Source organism: Stigmatopora nigra, chromosome 16, assembly GCF_051989575.1.
Source record: "Stigmatopora nigra isolate UIUO_SnigA chromosome 16, RoL_Snig_1.1, whole genome shotgun sequence".
Classification (NCBI taxonomy): Eukaryota; Metazoa; Chordata; class Actinopteri; order Syngnathiformes; family Syngnathidae; genus Stigmatopora; species Stigmatopora nigra.
The window spans coordinates 2,713,559-2,740,228 of NC_135523.1; the positions used below are offsets into that span (position 1 = coordinate 2,713,559).

General features: G+C 39.2%; 1 protein-coding gene across 2 annotated transcripts; it reads right to left on the minus strand.

Moving 5' to 3' along the window:
* Positions 1-5,338: 5,338 nt before the first annotated feature.
* On the minus strand, positions 5,339-25,953 carry c16h8orf34 (chromosome 16 C8orf34 homolog). Of its 2 annotated transcripts, none has more exons than XM_077736549.1 (15): positions 25,576-25,953; positions 20,857-21,001; positions 20,650-20,781; positions 19,612-19,722; positions 19,445-19,473; positions 19,230-19,384; positions 17,434-17,600; positions 16,554-16,689; positions 15,074-15,168; positions 14,902-15,008; positions 12,928-13,036; positions 10,999-11,429; positions 10,817-10,916; positions 5,970-5,996; positions 5,339-5,875 (listed from the first exon to the last, which is right to left on the minus strand). In XM_077736549.1, the coding sequence occupies exons 1-15, from the start codon at positions 25,642-25,644 to the stop codon at positions 5,868-5,870; spliced, it is 1,821 nt and encodes a 606-aa protein (XP_077592675.1). In that variant the 5' UTR covers positions 25,645-25,953; the 3' UTR covers positions 5,339-5,867. The 2 variants fall into 2 exon arrangements, with proteins under 2 accessions (XP_077592675.1, XP_077592676.1); XM_077736550.1 differs by lacking the exon at positions 25,576-25,953 and adding an exon at positions 22,963-23,120.
* Positions 25,954-26,670: the final 717 nt, after the last annotated feature.

Below are 26,670 nucleotides of genomic sequence, written 5' to 3' on the forward strand. Positions count from 1 at the left end.
CTTTTTATCGGAAAAAAACGACATACTATAGTAAGGCTTTTTTTTCGGAAAAAAAACGACATACTATAGTAAGGCTTTTTTCGCAAAAAAACGACATAGTATAGTAAGGCTTTTTATCGCAAAAAAACGACATAGTATAGTAAGGCTTTTTATCGCAAAAAAACGACATACTATAGTAAGGCTTTTTATCGCAAACAAACGACATACTATAGTAAGGCTTTTTATCGCAAAAAAACGACATACTATAGTAAGGCTTTTTTTTTCGCAAAAAAACGACATACTATAGTAAGGCTTTTTTCGCAAAAAAACGACATAGTATAGTAAGGCTTTTTATCGCAAAAAAACGACATACTATAGTAAGGCTTTTTATCGCAAAAAAACGACATACTATAGTAAGGCTTTTTATCGCAAAAAAACGACATACTATAGTAAGGCTTTTTATCGGAAAAAAACGACATACTATAGTAAGGCTTTTTATCGCAAAAAAACAACATAGTATAGTAAGGCTTTTTATCGCAAAAAAACGACATAGTATAGTAAGGCTTTTTATCGCAAAAAAACGACATACTATAGTAAGGCTTTTTATCGCAAAAAAACGACATAGTATAGTAAGGCTTTTTATCGCAAAAAAACGACATACTATAGTAAGGCTTTTTTTCGCAAAAAAACGACATACTATAGTAAGGCTTTTTTTCGCAAAAAAACGACATAGTATAGTAAGGCTTTTTATCGGAAAAAAACGACATACTATAGTAAGGCTTTTTATCGCAAAAAAACGACATACTATAGTAAGGCTTTTTATCGCAAAAAAACGACATACTATAGTAAGGCTTTTTATCGCAAAAAAACGACATACTATAGTAAGGCTTTTTATCGCAAAAAAACGACATACTATAGTAAGGCTTTTTATCGCAAAAAAACGACATACAAGAGTAAGGCTTTTTATCGCAAAAAAACGACATACTATAGTAAGGCTTTTTATCGCAAAAAAACGACATAGTATAGTAAGGCTTTTTATCGCAAAAAAACGACATAGTATAGTAAGGCTTTTTATCGCAAAAAAACGACATACTATAGTAAGGCTTTTTTTCGCAAAAAAACGACATAGTATAGTAAGGCTTTTTATCGGAAAAAAACGACATACTATAGTAAGGCTTTTTTTCGCAAAAAAACGACATACTATAGTAAGGCTTTTTATCGCAAAAAAACGACATACTATAGTAAGGCTTTTTATCGGAAAAAAACGACATACTATAGTAAGGCTTTTTATCGCAAAAAAACAACATAGTATAGTAAGGCTTTTTATCGCAAAAAAACGACATAGTATAGTAAGGCTTTTTATCGCAAAAAAACGACATACTATAGTAAGGCTTTTTATCGCAAAAAAACGACATAGTATAGTAAGGCTTTTTATCGCAAAAAAACGACATACTATAGTAAGGCTTTTTTTCGCAAAAAAACGACATACTATAGTAAGGCTTTTTTTCGCAAAAAAACGACATAGTATAGTAAGGCTTTTTATTGGAAAAAAACGACATACTATAGTAAGGCTTTTTATCGCAAAAAAACGACATACTATAGTAAGGCTTTTTATCGCAAAAAAACGACATACTATAGTAAGGCTTTTTATCGCAAAAAAACGACATACTATAGTAAGGCTTTTTATCCCAAAAAAACGACATACTATAGTAAGGCTTTTTATCGCAAAAAAACGACATACAAGAGTAAGGCTTTTTATCGCAAAAAAACGACATACTATAGTAAGGCTTTTTATCGCAAAAAAACAACATAGTATAGTAAGGCTTTTTATCGCAAAAAAACGACATAGTATAGTAAGGCTTTTTATCGCAAAAAAACGACATACTATAGTAAGGCTTTTTATCGCAAAAAAACGACATAGTATAGTAAGGCTTTTTATCGCAAAAAAACGACATACTATAGTAAGGCTTTTTTTCGCAAAAAAACGACGTACTATAGTAAGGCTTTTTTTCGCAAAAAAACGACATACTATAGTAAGGCTTTTTATCGCAAAAAAACGACATAGTATAGTAAGGCTTTTTATCGCAAAAAAACGGCATACTATAGTAAGGCTTTTTATCGCAAAAAAACGACATAGTATAGTAAGGCTTTTTATCGCAAAAAAACGACATACTATAGTAAGGCTTTTTATCGGAAAAAAACGACATAGTATAGTAAGGCTTTTTATCGCAAAAAAACGACATACTATAGTAAGGCTTTTTATCGCAAAAAAACGACATAGTATAGTAAGGCTTTTTATCGCAAAAAAAACGACATAGTATAGTAAGGCTTTTTATCGCAAAAAAACGACATACTATAGTAAGGCTTTTTATCGCAAAAAAACGACATACTATAGTAAGGCTTTTTTTCGCAAAAAAACGACATAGTATAGTAAGGCTTTTTATCGCAAAAAAACGACATACTATAGTAAGGCTTTTTATCGCAAAAAAACGACATACTATAGTAAGGCTTTTTTTCGCAAAAAAACGACATAGTATAGTAAGGCTTTTTATCGCAAAAAAACGACGTACTATAGTAAGGCTTTTTATCGCAAAAGAACGACATACTATAGTAAGGCTTTTTATTGCAAAAAACGACATACTATAGTAAGGCTTTTTTTTCGCAAAAAAACGACATAGTATAGTAAGGCTTTTTATCGCAAAAAAACGACATACTATAGTAAGGCTTTTTATCGCAAAAAAACGACATACTATAGTAAGGCTTTTTATCGCAAAAAAACGACATAGTATAGTAAGGCTTTTTATCGCAAAAAAACGACATAGTATAGTAAGGCTTTTTATCGCAAAAAAACGACATACTATAGTAAGGCTTTTTATCGCAAAAAAACGACATAGTATAGTAAGGCTTTTTATCGCAAAAAAACGACATAGTATAGTAAGGCTTTTTATCGCAAAAAAACAACATAGTATAGTAAGGCTTTTTATCGCAAAAAAACGACATAGTATAGTAAGGCTTTTTATCGCAAAAAAACGACATAGTATAGTAAGGCTTTTTATCGCAAAAAAACGACATAGTATAGTAAGGCTTTTTATCGCAAAAAAACAACATAGTATAGTAAGGCTTTTTATCGCAAAAAAACGACATACTATAGTAAGGCTTTTTATCGCAAAAAAACGACATACTATAGTAAGGCTTTTTTTTCGCAAAAAAACGACATACTATAGTAAGGCTTTTTTCGCAAAAAAATGACATAGTATAGTAAGGCTTTTTATCGCAAAAAAACGACATAGTATAGTAAGGCTTTTTATCGCAAAAAAACGACATACTATAGTAAGGCTTTTTATCGCAAAAAAACGACATACTATAGTAAGGCTTTTTATCGGAAAAAAACGACATACTATAGTAAGGCTTTTTATCGCAAAAAAACGACATAGTATAGTAAGGCTTTTTATCGCAAAAAAACGACATACTATAGTAAGGCTTTTTATCGCAAAAAAACGACATAGTATAGTAAGGCTTTTTATCGCAAAAAAACGACATACTATAGTAAGGCTTTTTTTCGCAAAAAAACGACATACTATAGTAAGGCTTTTTTTCGCAAAAAAACGACATAGTATAGTAAGGCTTTTTATCGGAAAAAAACGACATAGTATAGTAAGGCTTTTTATCGGAAAAAAACGACATACTATAGTAAGGCTTTTTATCGCAAAAAAACGACATACTATAGTAAGGCTTTTTATCGCAAAAAAACGACATACTATAGTAAGGCTTTTTATCGCAAAAAAACGACATACTATAGTAAGGCTTTTTATCCCAAAAAAACGACATACTATAGTAAGGCTTTTTATCGCAAAAAAACGACATACAAGAGTAAGGCTTTTTATCGCAAAAAAACGACATACTATAGTAAGGCTTTTTATCGGAAAAAAAACGACATAGTATAGTAAGGCTTTTTATCTCAAAAAACGACATACTATAGTAAGGCTTTTTATCGCAAAAAAACGACATACTATAGTAAGGCTTTTTATCCCAAAAAAACGACATACTATAGTAAGGCTTTTTATCGCAAAAAAACGACATACAAGAGTAAGGCTTTTTATCGCAAAAAAAACGACATACTATAGTAAGGCTTTTTATCGGAAAAAAAACGACATAGTATAGTAAGGCTTTTTATCTCAAAAAACGACATAGTATAGTAAGGCTTTTTATCGCAAAAAAACGACATACTATAGTAAGGCTTTTTATCGCAAAAAAACGACATACTATAGTAAGGCTTTTTATCCCAAAAAAACGACATACTATAGTAAGGCTTTTTATCGCAAAAAAACGACATACAAGAGTAAGGCTTTTTATCGCAAAAAAACGACATACTATAGTAAGGCTTTTTATCGCAAAAAAACGACATACTATAGTAAGGCTTTTTATCGCAAAAAAACGACATACTATAGTAAGGCTTTTTATCGCAAAAAAACGACATACTATAGTAAGGCTTTTTATCCCAAAAAAACGACATACTATAGTAAGGCTTTTTATCGCAAAAAAACGACATACAAGAGTAAGGCTTTTTATCGCAAAAAAACGACATACTATAGTAAGGCTTTTTATCGGAAAAAAAACGACATAGTATAGTAAGGCTTTTTATCTCAAAAAACGACATAGTATAGTAAGGCTTTTTATCGCAAAAAAACGACATACTATAGTAAGGCTTTTTATCGCAAAAAAACGACATAGTATAGTAAGGCTTTTTATCGCAAAAAAACGACATACTATAGTAAGGCTTTTTATTGCAAAAAAACGACATACTATAGTAAGGCTTTTTATCGCAAAAAAACGACATACTATAGTAAGGCTTTTTATCGCAAAAAAACGACATAGTATAGTAAGGCTTTTTATCGCAAAAAAACGGCATACTATAGTAAGGCTTTTTATCGCAAAAAAACGACATAGTATAGTAAGGCTTTTTATCGCAAAAAAAACGACATAGTATAGTAAGGCTTTTTATCGCAAAAAAACGGCATACTATAGTAAGGCTTTTTATCGCAAAAAAACGACATAGTATAGTAAGGCTTTTTATCGCAAAAAAAACGACATAGTATAGTAAGGCTTTTTATCGCAAAAAAACGACATACTATAGTAAGGCTTTTTATCGCAAAAAAACTACATACTATAGTAAGGCTTTTTATCGCAAAAAAACGACATAGTATAGTAAGGCTTTTTATCGCAAAAAAAACGACATAGTATAGTAAGGCTTTTTATCGCAGAAAAACGACATAGTACAGTAAGGCTTTTTGGCTTCAAAAACGACATAGTATAGTAAGGCTTTTTATTGCAAAAAAACGCAAAGTGATGAGCACCATATCATTTTATTAACATACAGGCATTCCTTTGATTTCATCCACATGTTTGAAAAGCTCTTTCCTCTCTCTGGACGGCAGCCCATTACACAACTTACGTGAGTATTAACATCCTTTATTGATTGAATACACATTGGCAGTTGTAAAAATGTCATAGTCATTCAAATTGGCGTCCATACAACCAAGTGACGGCTTTGTTTTGGTAGGAACGTTGCCTGGACCCCAACATGGCTGCCTTGAAACTCCCATCAGTGTACCACCACCACCACCACCACGGCGGAAGGTGAGTCCAATCTTTGTCGGTTTAGGAAAGAGGTTTTCAAACGACAAAGTGCACGCGGCCATGCGTGGCGCCCCAAAGCATGCGGAAGGAAGAACAAAGCACAAATTAAAAAGATCGTAACAGTCTAGGAAATATTGGTGGAAAACAAACATATACAATCTTCCTCATTAGGCTTTAGAAAAATAACACCATTTGTTTAAAATGTCTGACAGCTGACGTCATGGTGTCGCACGGGAGGACGCAACTCGTCTTCATAGACCTGAAGAGGACACGAAAAAACACAACGTCGATCAGAGTGGGTGTCTGCGAAGACTGAAGACATTTGGACACTTTGTAGGAGGACAAAGTCTCACCTGAAAAGAGGGATCTTCTGCCGGCGCCTACGAGACAAAAGTGAAATGAAATTTTTGAAATGACAGTATATATAGTAAAGCATTTCTTTCGTAAAAGATGACATAGTATATTAAGGCTTTTGTTCCTTTAAAAAAACGAGGACAAGATAGTAAATAAAGACTACTGCTTACTTGCCAGTTGGCGTAGTGGGTTGGTCACTCGCCTTCCGTCGGGAAGAGCCGGGTTCGCTCCCCGGTGTCACCGGTTGACGACTTCCCCTAAGTGTTAATTCCACTCTTTGCACTTCTCATATTGTTGATCCAGAAACAAGTTCAAATCCAGAGTGAGTTTCAATCCAGGACAGAGAGTGCTGATCCTGTTTACCAATGGAGTTGAGGTAATGAAGAGAATAAATCTGACTTCCGATTGCACCCACTCTTGTTGTTACTGTGGTCGAGTGGCAAAAACACGGGGTTAAAACTTTAGGTAGGAACAGGTTTAAATCAGGAGTGAGTTCAATTCCACTCTATGCAATTCTTGAATTGTTTATTGAGGTGCTGAAAAGGATAAATATAACTCCCACTTGCTTTATTTCAGACGTCACCGTGGTCCAGTTGCAAAGACGTTGGTCAGAACTTAAAGTGGAAACCGGTTTCAATCAGGGGTGAGTTCAACTCTTCTCTTTGCATTTCTCAAATTGTGTATCCAGTTAATGAAAAGGAGAAATATAACTTCCAAGTCATACTTTTCTAAAGTCCCTGTGGTCCAGTGGCATGTACATTGCTCAGTACGGATGGTGAAGTCCAATTCAGGATTGGGTTCGAATCCACTCTTTGCAATTCTTCAATTGTTTATTGAGGTAATGAAAGGATAAATATAACTTCCAAATTGTACATTTCAGAAGTCACTGTGGTGCAGTGGCAGAGATACTGCTCAGAACTTGGGATGGTGAAGTCCAATTCAGGAGTGGGTTCGAATCCACTCTTTGCAATTCTTCAATTGTTTATTGAGGTAATGAAAGGATAAATATAACTTCCAAATTGTATATTTCAGAAGTCACTGTGGCGCAGTGGCAGAGATACTGCTCAGAACTTGAAATGGTGAATCCAATTCAGGAGTGGGTTCGAATCCACTCTTATCAATTCTCCAATTGTTTATTGAGATGGATGAGAAAAGGGTAAGTATAAGTTCCAAATTGTATATTTCAGAAGTCACTGTGGTCCAGTGGCAAGGTTACTGCTCAGAACTTGAGATGGTGAAGTTCAAACAGGTGTGGGTTCGAATCCCACTCAAAGCTCAGAACTTGAGATGGTGAAGTTCAATTCCCGAGTGGGGTCAGATCCACTCAAAGCTCAGAACTTGAGATGGTGAAGTTCAAACAGGTGTGGGTTCGAATCCCACCCAAAGCTCAGAACTTGAGATGGTGAAGTTCAATTCCCGAGTGGGGTCAAATCCACTCAAAGCTCAGAACTTGAGATGGTGAAGTTCAAACCCGGAGTGGGGTCAGATCCACTCAAAGCTCAGAACTTGAGATGGTGAAGTTCAAACAAGTGTGGGTTCGAATCCCACCCAAAGCTCAGAACTTGAGATGGTGAAGTTCAATTCCCGAGTGGGGTCAAATCCACTCAAAGCTCAGAACTTGAGATGGTGAAGTTCAAACAAGTGTGGGTTCGAATCCCACCCAAAGCTCAGAACTTGAGATGGTGAAGTTCAAACCCGGAGTGGGGTCAGATCCACTCAAAGCTCAGAACTTGAGATGGTGAAGTTCAATTCCTGAGTGGGGTCAGATCCACTCAAAGCTCAGAACTTGAGATGGTGAAGTTCAATTCCCGAGTGGGGTCAAATCCACTCAGAGCTCAGAACTTGAGATGGTGAAGTTCAAACCCGGAGTGGGGTCAAATCCACTCACAGCTCTCAAATGAAGGGAGTGCCAGTAGTGGGGTCAAATCCACTAACAGGTAGAGGGGGGGGGGGAGGTAGGATAGGGTAGAGGGAGGGGGAGGAGGAAGGGTAGAGTAGAGGGGGGGGGGGGAGGAAGGGTAGAGTAGAGGGGGGGGGGGGAGGTAGGATAGGGTAGAGGGAGGGGGAGGAGGTAGGACAGGGGGAGGTGAGTAGGTAGAGTAGAGGGAGGGTGGGGGAGCAGGTAGAGTAGAAGGGGAGAGGAGGTAGAGTGGGGTAGAGGGAGGGAGAGGTATAGTATTTTTCTCTTCTAATACTTGGTCATAAATTACATGTCATTCTAACCATTCATTCTCTTTAAATACTTGCTTTTTTAATTACAAATTATTATAGGGAATGAATGGTTAGAATGACATGTAATTTAAAACCAAGTATTAGAAGAGAAAAATACTATACCTCTCCCTCCCTCTACCCCACTCTACCTCCTCTCCCCTTCTACTCTACCTGCTCCCCCACCCTCCCTCTACTCTACCTACTCACCTCCCCCTGTCCTACCTCCTCCCCCTCCCTCTACCCTATCCTACCTCCCCCCCCCCCCCCTCTACTCTACCCTTCCTCCTCCCCCTCCCTCTACCCTATCCTACCTCCCCCCCCCCTCTACTCTACCCTTCCTCCTCCCCCTCCCTCCCTCTACTCTACCTTTCCCCCTCCCTCTACCTGTTAGTGGATTTGACCCCACTACTGGCACTCCCTTCATTTGAGAGCTGTGAGTGGATTTGACCCCACTCCGGGTTTGAACTTCACCATCTCAAGTTCTGAGCTCTGAGTGGATTTGACCCCACTCGGGAATTGAACTTCACCATCTCAAGTTCTGAGCTTTGAGTGGATCTGACCCCACTCAGGAATTGAACTTCACCATCTCAAGTTCTGAGCTTTGAGTGGATCTGACCCCACTCCGGGTTTGAACTTCACCATCTCAAGTTCTGAGCTTTGAGTGGGATTCGAACCCACACTTGTTTGAACTTCACCATCTCAAGTTCTGAGCTTTGAGTGGATTTGACCCCACTCTGGGTTTGAACTTCACCATCTCAAGTTCTGAGCTTTGAGTGGATTTGACCCCACTCGGGAATTGAACTTCACCATCTCAAGTTCTGAGCTTTGGGTGGGATTCGAACCCACACTTGTTTGAACTTCACCATCTCAAGTTCTGAGCTTTGAGTGGATTTGACCCCACTCGGGAATTGAACTTCACCATCTCAAGTTCTGAGCTTTGGGTGGGATTCGAACCCACACTTGTTTGAACTTCACCATCTCAAGTTCTGAGCTTTGAGTGGATCTGACCCCACTCCGGGTTTGAACTTCACCATCTCAAGTTCTGAGCTTTGAGTGGATTTGACCCCACTCGGGAATTGAACTTCACCATCTCAAGTTCTGAGCTTTGGGTGGGATTCGAACCCACACCTGTTTGAACTTCACCATCTCAAGTTCTGAGCTTTGAGTGGATCTGACCCCACTCGGGAATTGAACTTCACCATCTCAAGTTCTGAGCTTTGAGTGGGATTCGAACCCACACCTGTTTGAACTTCACCATCTCAAGTTCTGAGCAGTAACCTTGCCACTGGACCACAGTGACTTCTGAAATATACAATTTGGAACTTATACTTACCCTTTTCTCATCCATCTCAATAAACAATTGGAGAATTGATAAGAGTGGATTCGAACCCACTCCTGAATTGGATTCACCATTTCAAGTTCTGAGCAGTATCTCTGCCACTGCGCCACAGTGACTTCTGAAATATACAATTTGGAAGTTATATTTATCCTTTCATTACCTCAATAAACAATTGAAGAATTGCAAAGAGTGGATTCGAACCCACTCCTGAATTGGACTTCACCATCCCAAGTTCTGAGCAGTATCTCTGCCACTGCACCACAGTGACTTCTGAAATGTACAATTTGGAAGTTATATTTATCCTTTCATTACCTCAATAAACAATTGAAGAATTGCAAAGAGTGGATTCGAACCCAATCCTGAATTGGACTTCACCATCCGTACTGAGCAATGTACATGCCACTGGACCACAGGGACTTTAGAAAAGTATGACTTGGAAGTTATATTTCTCCTTTTCATTAACTGGATACACAATTTGAGAAATGCAAAGAGAAGAGTTGAACTCACCCCTGATTGAAACCGGTTTCCACTTTAAGTTCTGACCAACGTCTTTGCAACTGGACCACGGTGACGTCTGAAATAAAGCAAGTGGGAGTTATATTTATCCTTTTCAGCACCTCAATAAACAATTCAAGAATTGCATAGAGTGGAATTGAACTCACTCCTGATTTAAACCTGTTCCTACCTAAAGTTTTAACCCCGTGTTTTTGCCACTCGACCACAGTAACAACAAGAGTGGGTGCAATCGGAAGTCAGATTTATTCTCTTCATTACCTCAACTCCATTGGTAAACAGGATCAGCACTCTCTGTCCTGGATTGAAACTCACTTTGGATTTGAACTTGTTTCTGGATCAACAATATGAGAAGTGCAAAGAGTGGAATTAACACTTAGGTGGAGTCGTCAACCGGTGACACCGGGAAGCGAACCCGGCTCTTCCCGACGGAAGGCGAGTGACCAACCCACTACGCCAACTGGCAAGTAAGCAGTAGTCTTTATTTACTATCTTGTCCTGGTTTTTTTAAAGGAACAAAAGCCTTACTATACTATGTCTTCTTTTACGAAAAAATAGCTTTACTATATATGTTGTTCTTTCAGAAGAATAGCCTTACTATACTTAGTCGTTTTTTTACGAAACAAAAGCCTTACTTTATATACTGTCATTTTTTAAGAATAAAAGCCATACTATACTTAGTCGTTTTTTTTACAAAACAAAAGCCTTACTATACTTTGTCGTTTTATTAAGAAATAAAGCCCTACTATACTATGTCGTTTTTACAAAAGAGTTAAGGCTTACTTTTGTCTTGCTCGGGAGGTTCCACCATGTCGCCGCCGTCCAAGTCGCCGGGGAGATGCCAAGGCTGCCGGATGGCCTGCAACCGCTGGTAAAACTCATCCTGAAAGACACGGACAAAACATGATATTTAAACATTTTGGGACAACCCCAAACAAGACTTAGAAATGGGTAGGTGGTCGTACCTCGGACAGGTAAGCCCTCAGGCTGGCCCCCAGGCTGTCGGTGGTGCTCAGCCCGGGCGGCGTCAGCAGGCGTCGGGTGTACGCCGGTCGCCCGGTGGGCGTGACCGGTCGACTCCGCGACCGCCGGAAGCCCCCGGCCGCCTCCTTGTGGCCGTAGAAGCCCGAGCGTAGGCTGTTGGGCGTCCCGGGCGTGTGCGTCCTGCTGCCGGGGTTGCTGAAGGCCCGAGCCCTGGCCGTGGGGCGAGGGGACGCCGAGCCGGGGCTGGCGGGGGGCGGGAAGGCGCCGCCAGCCTTGGCCGAGCGAGCTCCGTACGGAAAGCCGGCGAGGGGTAACGTGTCGGGGAGGCTCCGCATGAGGCTTCCACCCACCGGGTTGTTCCGGGCGTGTGATTTTCCGGCTTGGGCCAGCTTGGCCAAGTCTTTCTCCACTTCTGTTGGGAAGATTGACAGAATGGGAAATTTAGGCGTCATCAAAATGAATGAAATTTCCCAAATACATGATGAATAAAGTTATCCAATCCTCGCTTGCAAATATTTACAGCAAATGATTGATCTGCTGGCCAGTTAAGAAAAAAAATGAGCCATGGTGAGAACATTCAAGCTAATATTTACACGTCTCTGTGAATCACGCAAGCAAGAAAAACAATCACCCCGCGGCGTTTTGTTGACACGTGTTGCCTCGACCCGTTTTTAAACAAAAGTGACTCAGCCAACAGTGGGCTCAGTTTTTCCCTCGGCAAATTGTTGATGCTTTTGTACCGTTCTAACGAGCGTGACTCACCGGGAGACAAACGTCAGACGCTACAGGCGACGTTTAATAAACATCGACGATGGGAAAAGGTCGGCGGGGGCAAAACCAACGCAAATTAGCACAATAGCTCAATGTCCATCAAAGTTTTAAAGTCGATTAAAGCTTCTATCGCTGTTAATGGAAGTCAAAGAGTTAATAGTGAAAAATGACAATACATATTTTAACATGTTTTTTTTTTAGGGTGCTTGAAGAACAATTACACGGCAGGTGACCCTCAAATATGGAACGTGTTAGCGGCTAATAAAGACTGCGGAGCGGCCAATTAACTCGTTCAGACGCCCGACGGGAGCTCCACGTCAAATCAAAGACACGTGAGGCCGTCTACGTACAGAAAACGATGAGTGCGGGCCCGAGGGATATGCTATAAGAAAAATAACTTTCATGTCATTAATAAAAAACTAAATAAACATTCCCCAATGCTAAGTTGTGCCTCATTGTTATGCTTTTTTACACTTAGTCAGTTAAGGTTGGTTCTTATTTTGGAGGTGATGCTATAATGCTTAGCTACCAGATTGCTATTAACTGATAAACATCTACTTCATATTGTTTAAATATTATTAGCGATGGAATAGGTGATATTGGGTATTGTATGACTAGATGGATTAAAGGCCCTGAATATTCCACTATTTATTGATCTAAAACAATGTTTATTTTAGCTTTTTTTAATATATTTTTTAGATTTTAACAAATGATTTTTGAATTAAAAACAAAAAACAATGGATTAAGAAATTACAATTATTGATTTAAAAGGGAAAATCAGGAAATGTAATATACATATATAACCTTCATTGTAAGTTTTTGATAGATCTAAAACAAAGTTTATTTTAGCTTTTTAAAATATATATTTTTTACATTTTTGAACTAAAAAGACAGAAAAAAATAATTAAAAAATGACAATTATTGATTTAAAAGAGGGTAAATCAGGAAATCTAATATACATCTATACTCTTCATTTTAATTTGATCCTAAAACAGAAAGTCGGCACTCATCATTGACTTTCTCTGGCCAGATTTTGCCCCCGGACCTCCACTTTAACACTTATTTGCCTCAATCTATAATGGATCGCCATGGGTGTTAAAAATATCCCCTTGGACTAAGCCACAAAGACTTGTACGTACCAGCTAGCTGCTTGCCCATGCTCTCCAACTCCTTGGAGAAGAGGGGGTCCCCCAGCATCAGACCTCCAGCCCTCCAAGCTTTGACATCAGCGTCCCAGACAGACTGACGCTATCGTGAAAAAGGGAAAAGCGAAAGAGGGGGTTTTAGAAAAGAGGGAAAGTGACATAGGAAAAAAAAAAACTTCAATTAAACTCCTTTCATATCATTTGCAGTCAATTACTGGAAACATCAGAGCCGCCATGTCTGTTATTATTTTACGGGCCAGAGATCAAAGCATGTACTGGTGTAATATTGCCTTTTAAATAGTGTTTAAAACGGCCAATGGTGAGACTTTTTTTTGCCAAGTCTCGGCGTGTGGCGAGGGAATCCCCCTCCGCCAAACTCGCACGCCGGTGTCATCTCGCAATTTGGATGGCGAAGCTTTTAAAGCCCGGGGCCGAATACGGATGGGATAGGATGACGTGGCATCGCCATGGAAACGGAACATAAAGCCTCATAACATCGTCTGCCTTCCATCACGCTCATTTTCCGGCACGCGGTGGACAAATGAGCATGGATTTATGGCGCCGACCATCGTTGGGTTTGATCTGGGACGAATAAAAATATTAAAAAAATAAAGAAGGGTTGTTTAAGGACATTTTTTTTTGTAGCGGCGGGGCATTTATCGCCCTTGGAAGGAAAAGGGGAGGAGTGGGCCAAAATAATAATAACAAGCGTTAACAGTTTTTACAAGCTAAATTGAGGACAGGTGCTGTACAACATGTCATCATTTCAAAGAAATGTTGAATCATAAACTGAAGGAGGAGAAAATGGAAATAAGCCTGGATTTTAGAGGGTTTTTTTTTTGGGGGGGGGGGGGGGGGGTCTTGTTGGCGTGGTTTAAAAGGGGGGCGAGTAGAGAAATTTAAATGGCAAGATGTGGAGGATCTAATTTATTTAGTGTCATAATTATGATATAATATATTGAAAATATAGCAGAATAGAAATGTATTACGATTCAATAGAATTTGAAGGATTTTTGTTTTTACACTAAAATCCAATTCAAAATTGAAGTAATATATTCTACTTTTAATGGCAAAAATAAAAAGCCAATTGTGACTAGATATAAATATATTGAATATTGAAAATATAGCAGAATACAAATGTATTACAATTCAATAGACTTATTCTACTTTAATGGCAAAAATAAAAATCCAATGTTTATTTTAGCTTTTTTTTTTTAAATATATCTTTTAGATTTTTTAACTAAAAACAGAAAAAATGATTACATGTATTACAATTAACTTTGAGGGTATTTTCATTTTACAATAAAATCTAATCCAGGTTTGAAGGCATATTTTACTCTTAATGGTAAAAACAAAAATCCAATATTTATTCTATCTTTTTAATTAAAAAAATATCGTAAACCAAAAAGCTAATAGCCTCTCTCTCAATAACATAATGCTTCACATAGCCTAACTCTGTGGTTTCCCCCCCAATTGGGGTCGGCGCCATTCTATAATGAACTCCAAAAACCCTTTTTCTCACTCTCTCAGCCCTTTTGTTTTGGTAATTGCCTCTATCTCAGCCTTCTCTACACAACTTTTTACGACAATTTAAAATCTGACCTCAAGAAAAAGAAAAAAAATGAGCGAGTCGGAGCCTTGCCGAGACGTTACAGATGCGGCGAGTCTCGACGCTAACTGAGAGCAGACCCAATCAAAGCGGCGACTCGGCGTCGTTCTTTCGCAAATCTTTTCATCGTACGCGGAGACCTGAAAATCTCGCACCTTAGCCGCTAATGCGCACCATATGCTAACCAGCGTCAACTTTTGAATATTTTATACGACTATTTTAGCATTATTAGGCTACTTTGTTCTCGCTGCTAACACGATAGCACGAGTCACTAAATGGGTAAGTATACTTTACCGGCCCAGGGCTTTGGAATAAACCCCCCCCCTTGTAAATACATCACGATATCACGTGAGACTTACGGCGTTGGTGGACATGTGAGATGGCGCCTCGCATTCCTGCAAGCGTCTCGCCGCTGCCGCCGTCGTTGTTGTCGTCGTCAAAGCGTCCAACCCGCCGGGCGAGGAGGCTGAAAGATGAGACGGCATTGAGGTGGAGGTGAAGTGGAGATGCACTGACGTTTTTGGCACTTACATGTGATGTCGGGAACGGCTCGTTCGGACACGGGAGGTGGTGGAGGTCGTGGAGTTTCCTGGGGTGGGCCGCTGGAGAGGCTGTCGCCCTGCAACCTGACAGACAAAAAAATATGTATTCTTAAAATCACCAAAATATGCTTTTTGCGCTTTAAAGCGATGCCGATTTATCATGAAATCTAAAATAAATATGATTGGATTTGTGCCCATTGTGCTAAAATTGCAATGTGATTAATATTCCCTCTAATTTTTTGCTGGTCTGGGCAGAGAGACAACCTCCCTGAGTAACAGTGTGAGTGACATCTAGTATCATAACTGCCATAAGCAGATGCATATGTCAATGTTCCCTCTAATTTTTCATGTAAAACATGCTGTAAAACACAAAAAACATCAGAGTGGACAGAGATACTGCCATTGGTTGTCAAGTAAACTGCACCATCATGGAGAAAGGGGTAAATAAATACAGTTTGGATTTTATTTACCGCGCGTCATATGATTGCTGCTGCGCAGAGAAGACGAGAGTAGTGCAATTCCCATAATTTAGTTGCAATTTTTCCTACAATAGTCAGATTTGTTGTTGTTTTTTTCCATTGACTGTTGATCGCCCGCAAGATGAGTTAGTTACACAAGCAAGAAAGGATGACAAACAAACAACATAGGACTGCGATAGAATCCGTCTGTTTACATAACGGCTTCCTTTTAGGATAAGGGATATATAGTTATGGCTAGCTTACAAATGTCCTGACGAAAGGACATGAGTCATGCTTAAGTTATGTTTGTATAAAGCTAGATTGTATTGATATATTTTTTTCTGTTGAACTTTGTCAGTGCATTCACTAGTATTACAATGACAGTACTACAATTTTCGGTTTTTAGAATAAATTAACAAACATTTTTAAAAAATAAAACAGCTTGAATGGTAAATACTTAGTTTTTTTAAATCTTTGCCTTTTTTCTGAATGAATTTAGTTAATTAAATATGTTTGTGTAGTAAATTATAGTACATTTTGAGGATTTAATGATAGAAAATATATAAACTAAATATAGTACTGCACTAGTTAATGGGCTTAATCATGCAATGTATTAATTTAGTCATTCTAGGATTATTTTAAATGTTCTTTGGAGATGTTTAGGATTATTAAAAAAAATAATGCCACGGTGGATTAGAGTGTTAACTGAAAAAAGTCTATTTGATTGTGTTAAAATACTTTATATATCAATTATATAGCACAATTATGCCAAAATAAAGGGAGATGACAGATTAGCCTAGTCGTATAAATTACCACACGATTGTGACATCCAAGCGGCAGAACGCGATCCCGCGATAACATTCATCCCGCTGCGGGATGTGCGAAAACACCCTCGACTGATAAGAACGCGGAGAAGAAAACAGGCACGTCGTCCAGCCCAAACAACGGCGACATCGCACGGACAGATAAGGCTACGTCGCCATGATGGTGTCATGACGTGCTTTCCCTTACCTGGCGCAACGGGAGCAGATGTTGAGCGTGACTTTAGCCTGAGGTTCCGCCTGGTAAGAGCCACGGCCTCGACTGAATTTGCAACCGGACGGGGCCAAAGCGTTTACGCCTTCCATTCTGAGGTCGTCCAGGTCCTCTGTAAGCAAAGCAACCAATATTCAGTACATTCCAAAATCCGTTAATTATTATTTCTTTTTGAAAACTATTTCTATGAGCACTCAATATTCTGGAAAGAAATGCGATTGTTATTTTTCTTTTCTATTGGTGGACCCCCACCAAACCCACGCGCGCTTACTCGTGGGGGGGCGCAGATGGGAATCAGATGTGTCCGTGCACACATCACAGTTTGGAAAGTTTTATAAAAGTTGTTGTAAACCTTAACAGCCTCAACCACACTTTTTATTAGATTTTTTTTTTCTTTTTCCTTCTAAAAGGGCAATGTTCATATTCGACGTGTTCGCTAAGTGACACCAATGTGGAGGCTTCAACTTTTTACAGAAGCGCTAACGACAGTTAAGCGACATTAGCCAAACATTAAGAGCTCCGCCTAGTGGTTAACAAAGCAGTACATGCAAAATACAACAGTAAAAACTTTAATTATATTTAATTCATGTTGAAAAGATATTTTGAAAATGATTAAAAATAGAATAAGATGATCATTTGTTGTCAGAACTACCCAAAATGCTTGAAAAATATATTACAAAAATCCAAACCTCTCAAGGTAAAACTATGTCACATTTAAATCTATTTCTATTTAAAATACATAACCTTTAGCACACATAACCGTGATGACAACTCAGTACCACGAGAGGGCAACCTGCACAAAGCCTTTTACCCAAATCATAAAAAAAATCAATACCGAGCAGCACGGCGGACTCACCCAGAAGCTCCGTGGCGTCGTCATCGACATCGTCGTAGTCGTCTTCGAACGGCGCGGGACCGCGGAGGGGGCTGACAGAGTCCTGTGCCAACATGGCGGCGAGGAGATCTCGGTGATGCTGCTGCTGCTCCTTTAGGCCTTTCATTCTTTTGGGCTTGAACTTGAAACTGTAGGTGAGAAGGTGACATGGTCAGAAGGTTTTGACTGAAAAAAGTTAGAAGTTAATAATTTTTAGTTATGATTTTTAGGGGGAAAAAAACATGCTCGAGGTAACTAAAAATGTTACACTACTTCGAAAAGGTTTCTAAATGTCTAAATAGAAATGTAAGAAATTATATATACATTAAAAAAGAGAGTATATTTTAAAAATATAGCCTACTATATTGTACTCACTAGTACAAATAGAATAATATTAAAAATATACACTATTAGTTAAAACATTATCTTGTATATAGGGTAAAATGTATGTATTTTACCATTTTAACCGTTAAAAAAATGTGTTCTCCAAATATTTGAATCATTAAACTATTTTTAAAAACTGAATTTCATTTTTTTGCATCTGGGATTGGCTCCAGCACCCCCCGCAACCTTAATGAGGATAAAGCGGTTCAGAAAATGAGATGAGCATCTATTTTTCACATGCCTAAAAAGGGGTGTGTTAAAGAAGACAGGTCATTAGATATAATACCTCACTGTCCAATCCATTTCACAGGTTACCAACCAACCAACCAATCAGCCGTGTGCACAACATAAAAAAGTCCCTCCCTCCCTCCACTGTGTCTGCTAACTAAGTGATTTCTCCCCCAGCAGCCTAATGATATTATCAGCTAGTGTGTGTGAGAGAGAGAGAGAGCCGGGCATGATTTACGACTTCATAGCCTCATCCTCCACTAATTAGTCACATCACAGCGCAAATGATATCTCGCACGCAGGCGACGTGAAACGAGTATCTCGCTTCGGAAAAAAGCGCTCCGTTTAAATTCAAAAATGACTTTGCTGATGGGTGGACTTTGAAATGGGATTATGGCCGCCATTCTGAGATGGTTGAGGCCCCTCTGGCGACCTCAAAAAGTCCACTTGAAAGGCCTCCTCCGTATTACTTTTTAGGAACTTTCGGGGACCATTTTCATTCTTAAGACGCAAAACCTTTCTTAATACATTCCTTTTTACTCTACTTTGTACTTTATACTTTGTACTTTATACTTTGTACTTTGTACTTTATACTTTGTACTTTATTTTGTACTTTGTACTTTATACTTTGTACTTTATTTTGTACTTTGTACTTTATACTTTTCACTTTATTTTGTACTTTGTACTTTATACTTTATACTTTGTACTTTATACTTTGTACTTTATACTTTGTACTTTATACTTTGTACTTTATACTTTGTACTTTATACTTTGTACTTTATACTTTGTACTTTATACTAGACTTTGTACTTTATACTTTTTACTTGACTTTGTACTTTACACTTTTTACTTGACTTTGTACTTTATACTTTATATTAGACTTTGTACTTTATACTTTATATTAGACTTTGTACTTTATACTTTATATTAGACTTTGTACTTTTTACTTGACTTTGTACTTTATACTTTGTACTTTAATGATGAGTGATGATAATGTTAATACTTGAGTCTTTTTTTTCTATTTATGTTTCATATGTACTGTTAACAGATGCACTTTTTTATATGTATAATATCTTGTGCTGACCCGGCCCATCTCTCCAATTTTCAAACTCATTGTGGCCCCCCGGGCCCAAAAGTTTGCCCACCCCAGCACTAGAACCACCAACCTGGCAAGAGGAAGGCCATCCCCGCTCCAGCCGTGACTTTTCCCTGGCGGGACGGTCATCATCTCGGCGGCCAGCGGATCGGCGTCCTCCTCAGTCCGCCCGCTCCACTCGCCAACCACACGAGGGCGTAGCACCGGGTTAAAGCCGCCCAAGTTCTACAACAAGAAAACGTCTGAGAATTGGGACTTTCGCCTCCTGGCTACTGTGTGGCATACCTGATCGACATCGTCTGGGTTAGCCATGCCTGCAAAGAGAGAAGTAAAGCTTTAAGGCGAGAGAAGGGAGCGGCGGCGAGCGAGAACCACGTGGTGGTCTGGGAATTTGCCGCCGGGGAGCGTCTTACGGCTGCTTTTTTGCTACTTGTACGAGAGGGAGCGCTCACTGCGTGAAAGGCTCTCCAGGGCTCGGCCCAGCTTCTTGCTCTCCAGCAGGATTTGGTTGAGTTCGTCCAGGTCGCGGCCGTCCCGCCAATCCCACGACGGACACTGAGGCACTGGACAGACGAGAGCATAAAAATGAAAAATGGCATCATTGTCGCGTGCCATTGAGAGCTGGTGTCAAACGGGCTTTCCATTTTTCATGAAGTGCACGCGAACCCGAGGCCTCGGGAATGTTTTTTTAATGGGATCAGACCGCCAAATCTCTGGTTTTGGTCCTTTTGAAGCATTCTTTCACCCGATTGGCTCTTTTTTTTCAAGACCGCAGCCTGGAATAGTCGGATGAGGCGTGTTCAATTATTGAAATGATCGGAGCGCTCTACATTTGACCCCGCTTGGCGTCTCTGGTGGTTTCCGCGAACTGCGGTACGCTCGCTATGTGAGGGGTGAGCAAATTGGCCAAAGAATTTACATTTTTTGTTTATATTTTTATCTAGATTTGGTCATGTTAAAATTATTAATTAATTTTTTTTTTTTTATTATTTAAAAATATTTATAACGGGATTTGGTCACATTTGCTTTTATTAATTTAATATTTTTTTAATAATTTAAACATTTTTAACTGGATATGGTCATATTTACTCTTAATAATTTAATGTAATTTTTTTTTTTTATTTTAAAATATATTTTTAATGGTAAACTTTTTAATTACAACTTTTAAAATAACATTTAAAAAATTATAGAAACGGACTGAACAAATGTGCATTGAGCCGTCCCAGTCAAAATAGATATAACTACTATTACTGTCAATTACAGCCAATGAGTTGAGAAATAATATTATCCTCCATATGTTTTACGATATAGCAGTCATATCATGTTAAACATGCGACTGAGAAAATGGACGTCGGCGCACTTGTGTGCAACACACTGTGACAAATTCCAATCCCAGATAATGACATCAAATTAAAACTCGACGGAGCGCGTGACGGGGAAACAAGTCATACGATTAGCACGTCCGACATCGCCGACTGACATCAACTCACGGGACTTGTGCTCGGGCGACGGCGGCGACAAACTGGACACGGCCAGGTCGCTTTTGGACTTCTTGGGCTTCTTGGAGTGAAACTGCCACGCTTTGTCATGTTGCCGCGGCTCCCGGCGAGTGTTTTTACTCTCTTTGAAACAAAAGAGAAATACATTAAAAAACAAATAAGTCAGGAAAAATTGATATTTCCGTATCGTCCACCAACCGGGCGAGGTCTGAGCCCATAGCGCCGCTGACCCGGACAGCGCCCGGTGCATCTTTCCCGGGCTATCCTGCTTGCTCTGGAGGTGGTCGATGAGGAACGGGATGGGCCGGTCGGGGGTCTCGCTTATGAGTTTGGTCATCAACTCCTGTAAAACAAGTAAAAAACAAGGAATTGGAAGTCAATGAGATAGTAAAATATAATTGTCTGCATATTCCAATAATATGAAACTATAAACGTAATACATCTCTATATATGAAACAGTACTTCGATATGAAACAGTACTAAGACATTCAACAGTACTAAGACATTCAACAGTACTTAGATGTTAAACAGTACTTAGATGTTAAACAGTACTTAGATGTTAAACAGTACTTAGATGTTAAACAGTACTTAGATAGTAAAGAGTACTTAGATAGTAAAGAGTACTTAGATAGTAAAGAGTACTTAGATAGTAAAGAGTACTTAGAGAGTAAAGAGTACTTAGATAGTAAAGAGTACTTAGAGAGTAAAGAGTACTTAGATAGTAAAGAGTACTTAGATAGTAAACAGTACTTAGATAGTAAACAGTACTTAGATAGTAAACAGTACTAAGATAGTAAACAGTACTAAAATAGTAAACAGTACTTCGATATTAACAGTACTTCGATATTAACAGTACTTCGATATTAACAGTACTTCGATATTAACAGTACTTCGATATTAACAGTACTTCGATATTAACAGTACTTCGATATTAACAGTACTTCGATATTAACAGTACTTCGATATTAACAGTACTTCGATATTAACAGTACTTCGATATTAAAAAGTACTTCGATATAAAACAGTACTTGGACATTAAACAGTACTTGGACATTAAACAGTACTTAGGTATTAAACAGTACTTAGATCTTAAACAGTATTTAGATCTTAAACAGGTAAAAAAATACTGCAGTTCCAAAATTCCTTCATTGGAAGAAATGGCTCTCCCCTGACCGGTCTGAAAAAAAATCTGCATGCAGCTCACATCCTTACTGTAGAAGGAGAACAAGGCGACCGGTCGCGTGCCAGCGTATATCGATTGCTATGACATCATACCACCAAATAAAAGCGCTTTTTTCCATACGCTGGAGAAATATAGATTGAAATCAGTACATGGAGGAAATAAAATTGCTTTTCAGAGACTGAAGACTCCAGATTTTAGCTCGGAAGTAATTGAATGTCTGTCCGCCGGCCAAGAGACTGACGGGCCCGGTGTCATTGGACGCTCCCGGCGGGGCGCGCAAATTCTCAATGACGGCCGTGACCTGCTACACGCTCAAAAAAAAAAAAGAAGGTCGAAACATCAGCAGAGTTGGCCAGTCGGTTCAACAGCGATTCCATCTTGCGTGTGACGTATAATAATCAAAAATGCATGAATCCGTTTATAGGCACTGTCCCTGGGGTGATTGAAATACACAAATGCATTGACAAGCTTGTCACGAGCGCTCAGTCTAGCACTATAAAACGTAGACATGCTCTCATCATGATCCGTCCTTGTGTGAAGAAGCAAAATGACGACTGGCAGATATGGATGCTATTTTGCTGTTGGCTTCTTATTGTGGTCACAATTCATATTGAGTAGTATAAGGGGACATGTAAGTGGGTGGACGATAAAGATACAAAAAAAATACAAATGGAAAAAAAGGTTATTTGAAGTTGGATTCAATCTGATGATTTACAGTAGAGGGGATCGTTTTTAAAGCATGATAAATATTACACTAACGTTATTTCTATGACTGAAAATACAATGCGTTAAGGGTGGGGTTTGAACTACAGGTCACGTGATTTTACGAAGTTCGATCGATAGTATTTCACTGGAATTTATATAAATATATATTAAATATCTACATTTTTTAACAGAAATTAGTGTTATTAGAACAATCGGTACTCAATTAAAGTACGATCTTAAAGATCGCTCTTCATTTTCTTCCGTATGTTACGATAGCGTATGCTAGCAAACATCGGCGTTATGTACATTCTAGCGGTTAGCATCGAACATCGCGGCCTTTTAAACCTCTTTAAGCCACATATTTAAACTTGAACCCTGGAGTAACACGTGTTGATGTTAATTTAGAAAGTACTCACCCTCATCGATCGTCGATCTGATTCCAGATAAGTTACTCGATTAGACAATTTCGGAGTTGCTCAATAGACGTGTACTGTACTTTCTGCATAACAAAACCGTAGAAAAACTTTGTATACACGTTTTCCAACAGGTGTGATGAGAAAAGTTGAAAGCTGTAGCGCTCTCTAACGGGAAACGCCAACAGTGCATGACTATTGGTCCCTCAATGCAATGGCGTAACGATTCTTCTTCTTTTGTTTCTAGATATGCTGCACTGCCATCTAGCGGACACAGCAGCGAACTGCAGTCAAAAAAAAACAATGATAATTATAGTGTTGTACCTCAGGCTAGGAAAAAAATAAAAATAACTTTTTTATATGTTGATAGCATTGTATTTTTTTAAATAATTATAAATCTACAGCACAAAAACACATGCAATATGACTTTTCTCCCCTGTTGACCATCCCAATAGGGAATGTAGGTCAAGGTTTGTGCATGAGTCAGAATATGATGGCACACGTTTGTTAAAACATTAACATGCAGCCTTCATCCTCTTCCAGGCTGCCGTCCTTCCACAAATCACATTCTCACCGGCCTCTTACGAACCCTTGCGCACACTGGACCTGCTCCATCTCTCTCGGTGACATATCTTCACAACCCTCCTATGATGCATCTGGCCTCGGGCTAACTCCGCTGTGCGTAATTACTCTTTAGAGCCTCTGTCAAAGCAACACCTCTGGAAAAAAAGGTGATAAAAACAAGAGGGGAAACTTTCCGCCGGCGGTGGGACGATAAACAGCACATTAAGGAACATATCTTTGAAAATAGCTGGTGTTTAATTAGTGTGTTTGCGGTCAATGAAAGCGATAGACGTCTGGCCTATTTCAACTGAGACAGTTGCTGCCGTCCTTCCCAGTTCTCACCATCAGGAGCACACAAAGGTCAAAACTAAGGTCGCTCATTTACAGCATCCATTTGTCTGGGTTAGAGGAAAGCATAAGAAGAATGACTGCAATTAGTGGTGAAGCTAGCATTGGCTATTGAGTTTGACTTGAGCCTAATTGAGAAAAGTTTACTGGTATTGATGCTGGGACTTGATGTGGAAATTTGTTAGCACAGCATTTTATTAAGACCTTAAGTAAGTTTTGATCTCTAAAAGTTTTACATACATTTTTTCTATTCATTTCACATAACAGTAAATAATAGTTTAATCAGAAATAAACTGTATGTGGCATTACTCAAGGCTAAAATTTGAAACCATTGTAATTTTGGCATAGAAAGATGGTTAAAAATGATTTTTTGGATTGAAAATTAAAGGGAAAAACTTAATTCAAGATAGTACATAAGTGGCGTTCCTCAAGGCTCAATGTCGGAACCACTATAAGTCACATTAAAGTAGCTGAAAATGCTTTTCTGATTAAAAAAAAAGGAAATACATTGAATTTTTAGTGTGCTGCCAAACAATAAAGTCCTTAAAGCATATTTTCTTAATGAGAGTCACTTTCCGTGTTAAAGTAGCATTCTTTCTGTTCTAAATCCGCATCCGTGACATCATCGTATTCCTCTAAGGAACCGAATCCATGCACTGGGATTGTGTGTAATGAGTCGTAAATGGATATTGGTGAAAACACTTCCTCACATCTGCTTAGCATGCGCTTCTTTTTGCATGTGTGTGTGTGTTTTGTGTCGCTAGTCGCCCGAATGCGACAAAGTGTCACGTCAGCACTTTGTGATTACATTACAGCTCACACACACACACGTACACAAGTGAGCCGGGTGACCGTGATGGAGCCGTTTGTCTTGTCTTGCTTTTAAGCAATAAAAAGCCCAGAGTGGTCACACCGCTCCAACTAAACAAGAAGAAGGAAGTGTATGCTGGGAAATTTGGCCAGTGAGAAAACAGCTGCGGGCTTGAGACCTGTTTTCTGATCCCTAGTTGCAGCTGAGGTGCATGACAACAAGGCACAAACGGACAAAAAATGTCTGCTTGAAATGAGTCACGTATGCACAAATGAATTGAAATGAAGGTTGCTACCTTACATGAAATAATGAAGGGAAAATTGGTATGGATTCAAGTTTGCCAGCTACTTCAATAAAGTCATCCATTCATTTATTCTGGGGCCATAAAACAGAAACTGTATATACTCAGTGACCCTTGTGAGGATAAGCACTTGAGAAAATGAAGGAATTAATCATTTTTCACTCTCGGAAGAGGCTTCAAATGAACGGTTTAATAGTCTAGTAATAAAAAAAACTGGAAAAAATGATTTTTTTTCAATAAATATAAATACCCTTCTAATGAAAAACATGTTTTCAGCCAAATTGCCCAAATAAAACTCACAATGCAATCCTATATAAATGAATTGAAATATAAACCCTTCAAAATAAAACATTGCTAATTGAGCTGTCTAAATTAAAAGCAAATAAATAAACAATAAAGAACTATTTTGTCATTCATACACAAGCATATATGAAACATGCATACAAATGAGCTTGTATTTTTTCTTAAATAGCTGGAAAATCATTTACAAGGTTGCCAAATAAAAACTGCCCAAGTGCCCATAAGCAAGGCACCCCAACACTTGCATACATAGATTGGAATTTAAAAAAAATGGAAATAAAAGTGTACTTGCCTCAAACAACGGTCCAATTTTGTTGCTCTCCAGATAGGACTGAATCCTGGACTGTTGCGGAGACGCCATGGAGAAAGTGCCAAAGGGGGAGGGAGAATGCCTGCCTGCCTGCCCGGATGGGGGGTCCCTTCTCGGAAGAGCTTTCAGCGGGATCAGCCGCTCCGACCAGCGCCGATGAGCGCCCCTGGCGCCGGCGCCGTCATTCGCCCGCCCTTCAGGCGGCTTTCACGGGCTCCTCTGCTGCTGCTGCTGCCACCTGCCCGCCACGCGCTGGCTCGGCCGGCCGCGGGGGGGTGGATCATCTCCGGCGGCGGCCAGCAGCCCTGCAAGCGGCCAACATTTCCCCCCCACCCCCCTGTGCCCGTCCGCGACACCACTCGCTCTGGGTGGATGCAAGCGTGTAACACACACACACACACACACACATATTTCACCTTACTCTGTAAACGCTCCCTCGCGCTTGCGCACTGGTACGCCAATTTCTTCATTAATATTCACCGATTGAACTCCATTTCTAAGATGTACGTCTAATTAGAGAGTCATCGATCAAATATTTTCATCATGGGCTAGTCCGGGGGTGGGCAAACTTTTGGCACATTGACTTTAAAAATGTGACAGATGGGCCAGGTCAGTATAAGATAGAATACATATAAAAAAGTGCATCCGTTAACAGTACATCTGAAAGATAAACAGAAAAAAGGACTTAAGTATTAACATACTCATCACTCATCATTAAAGTCAAAAGTATAAAGTACAAAGTCAAGTAGAAAGTATTAAGAAATAGTAAAATTGAATTTAAAAAAGATAAAGGGGCTGGAAAACACGAAAAACAAATAAGAGTGGAAAGCTACTGCCACTGGCTTCCGCATGACGGCGCCATCTTGGGAAAAAAATATTTGGACACTGTTGGTGGGCCGGATTAAAAAGCCTAGCGGGCCTGATGTGGCCCGCGGGCCGTAGTTTGCCCACACCTGGCCTAGTCGCTTCATTAGTTACACTTTCTACATTGACGAGCGAAAATAGAAATGCAAAAAGGGATTTGTTACTTTAAACTCGCTTTGACTTACAAGTTTAGATTTGGACTCGGAAAAACTC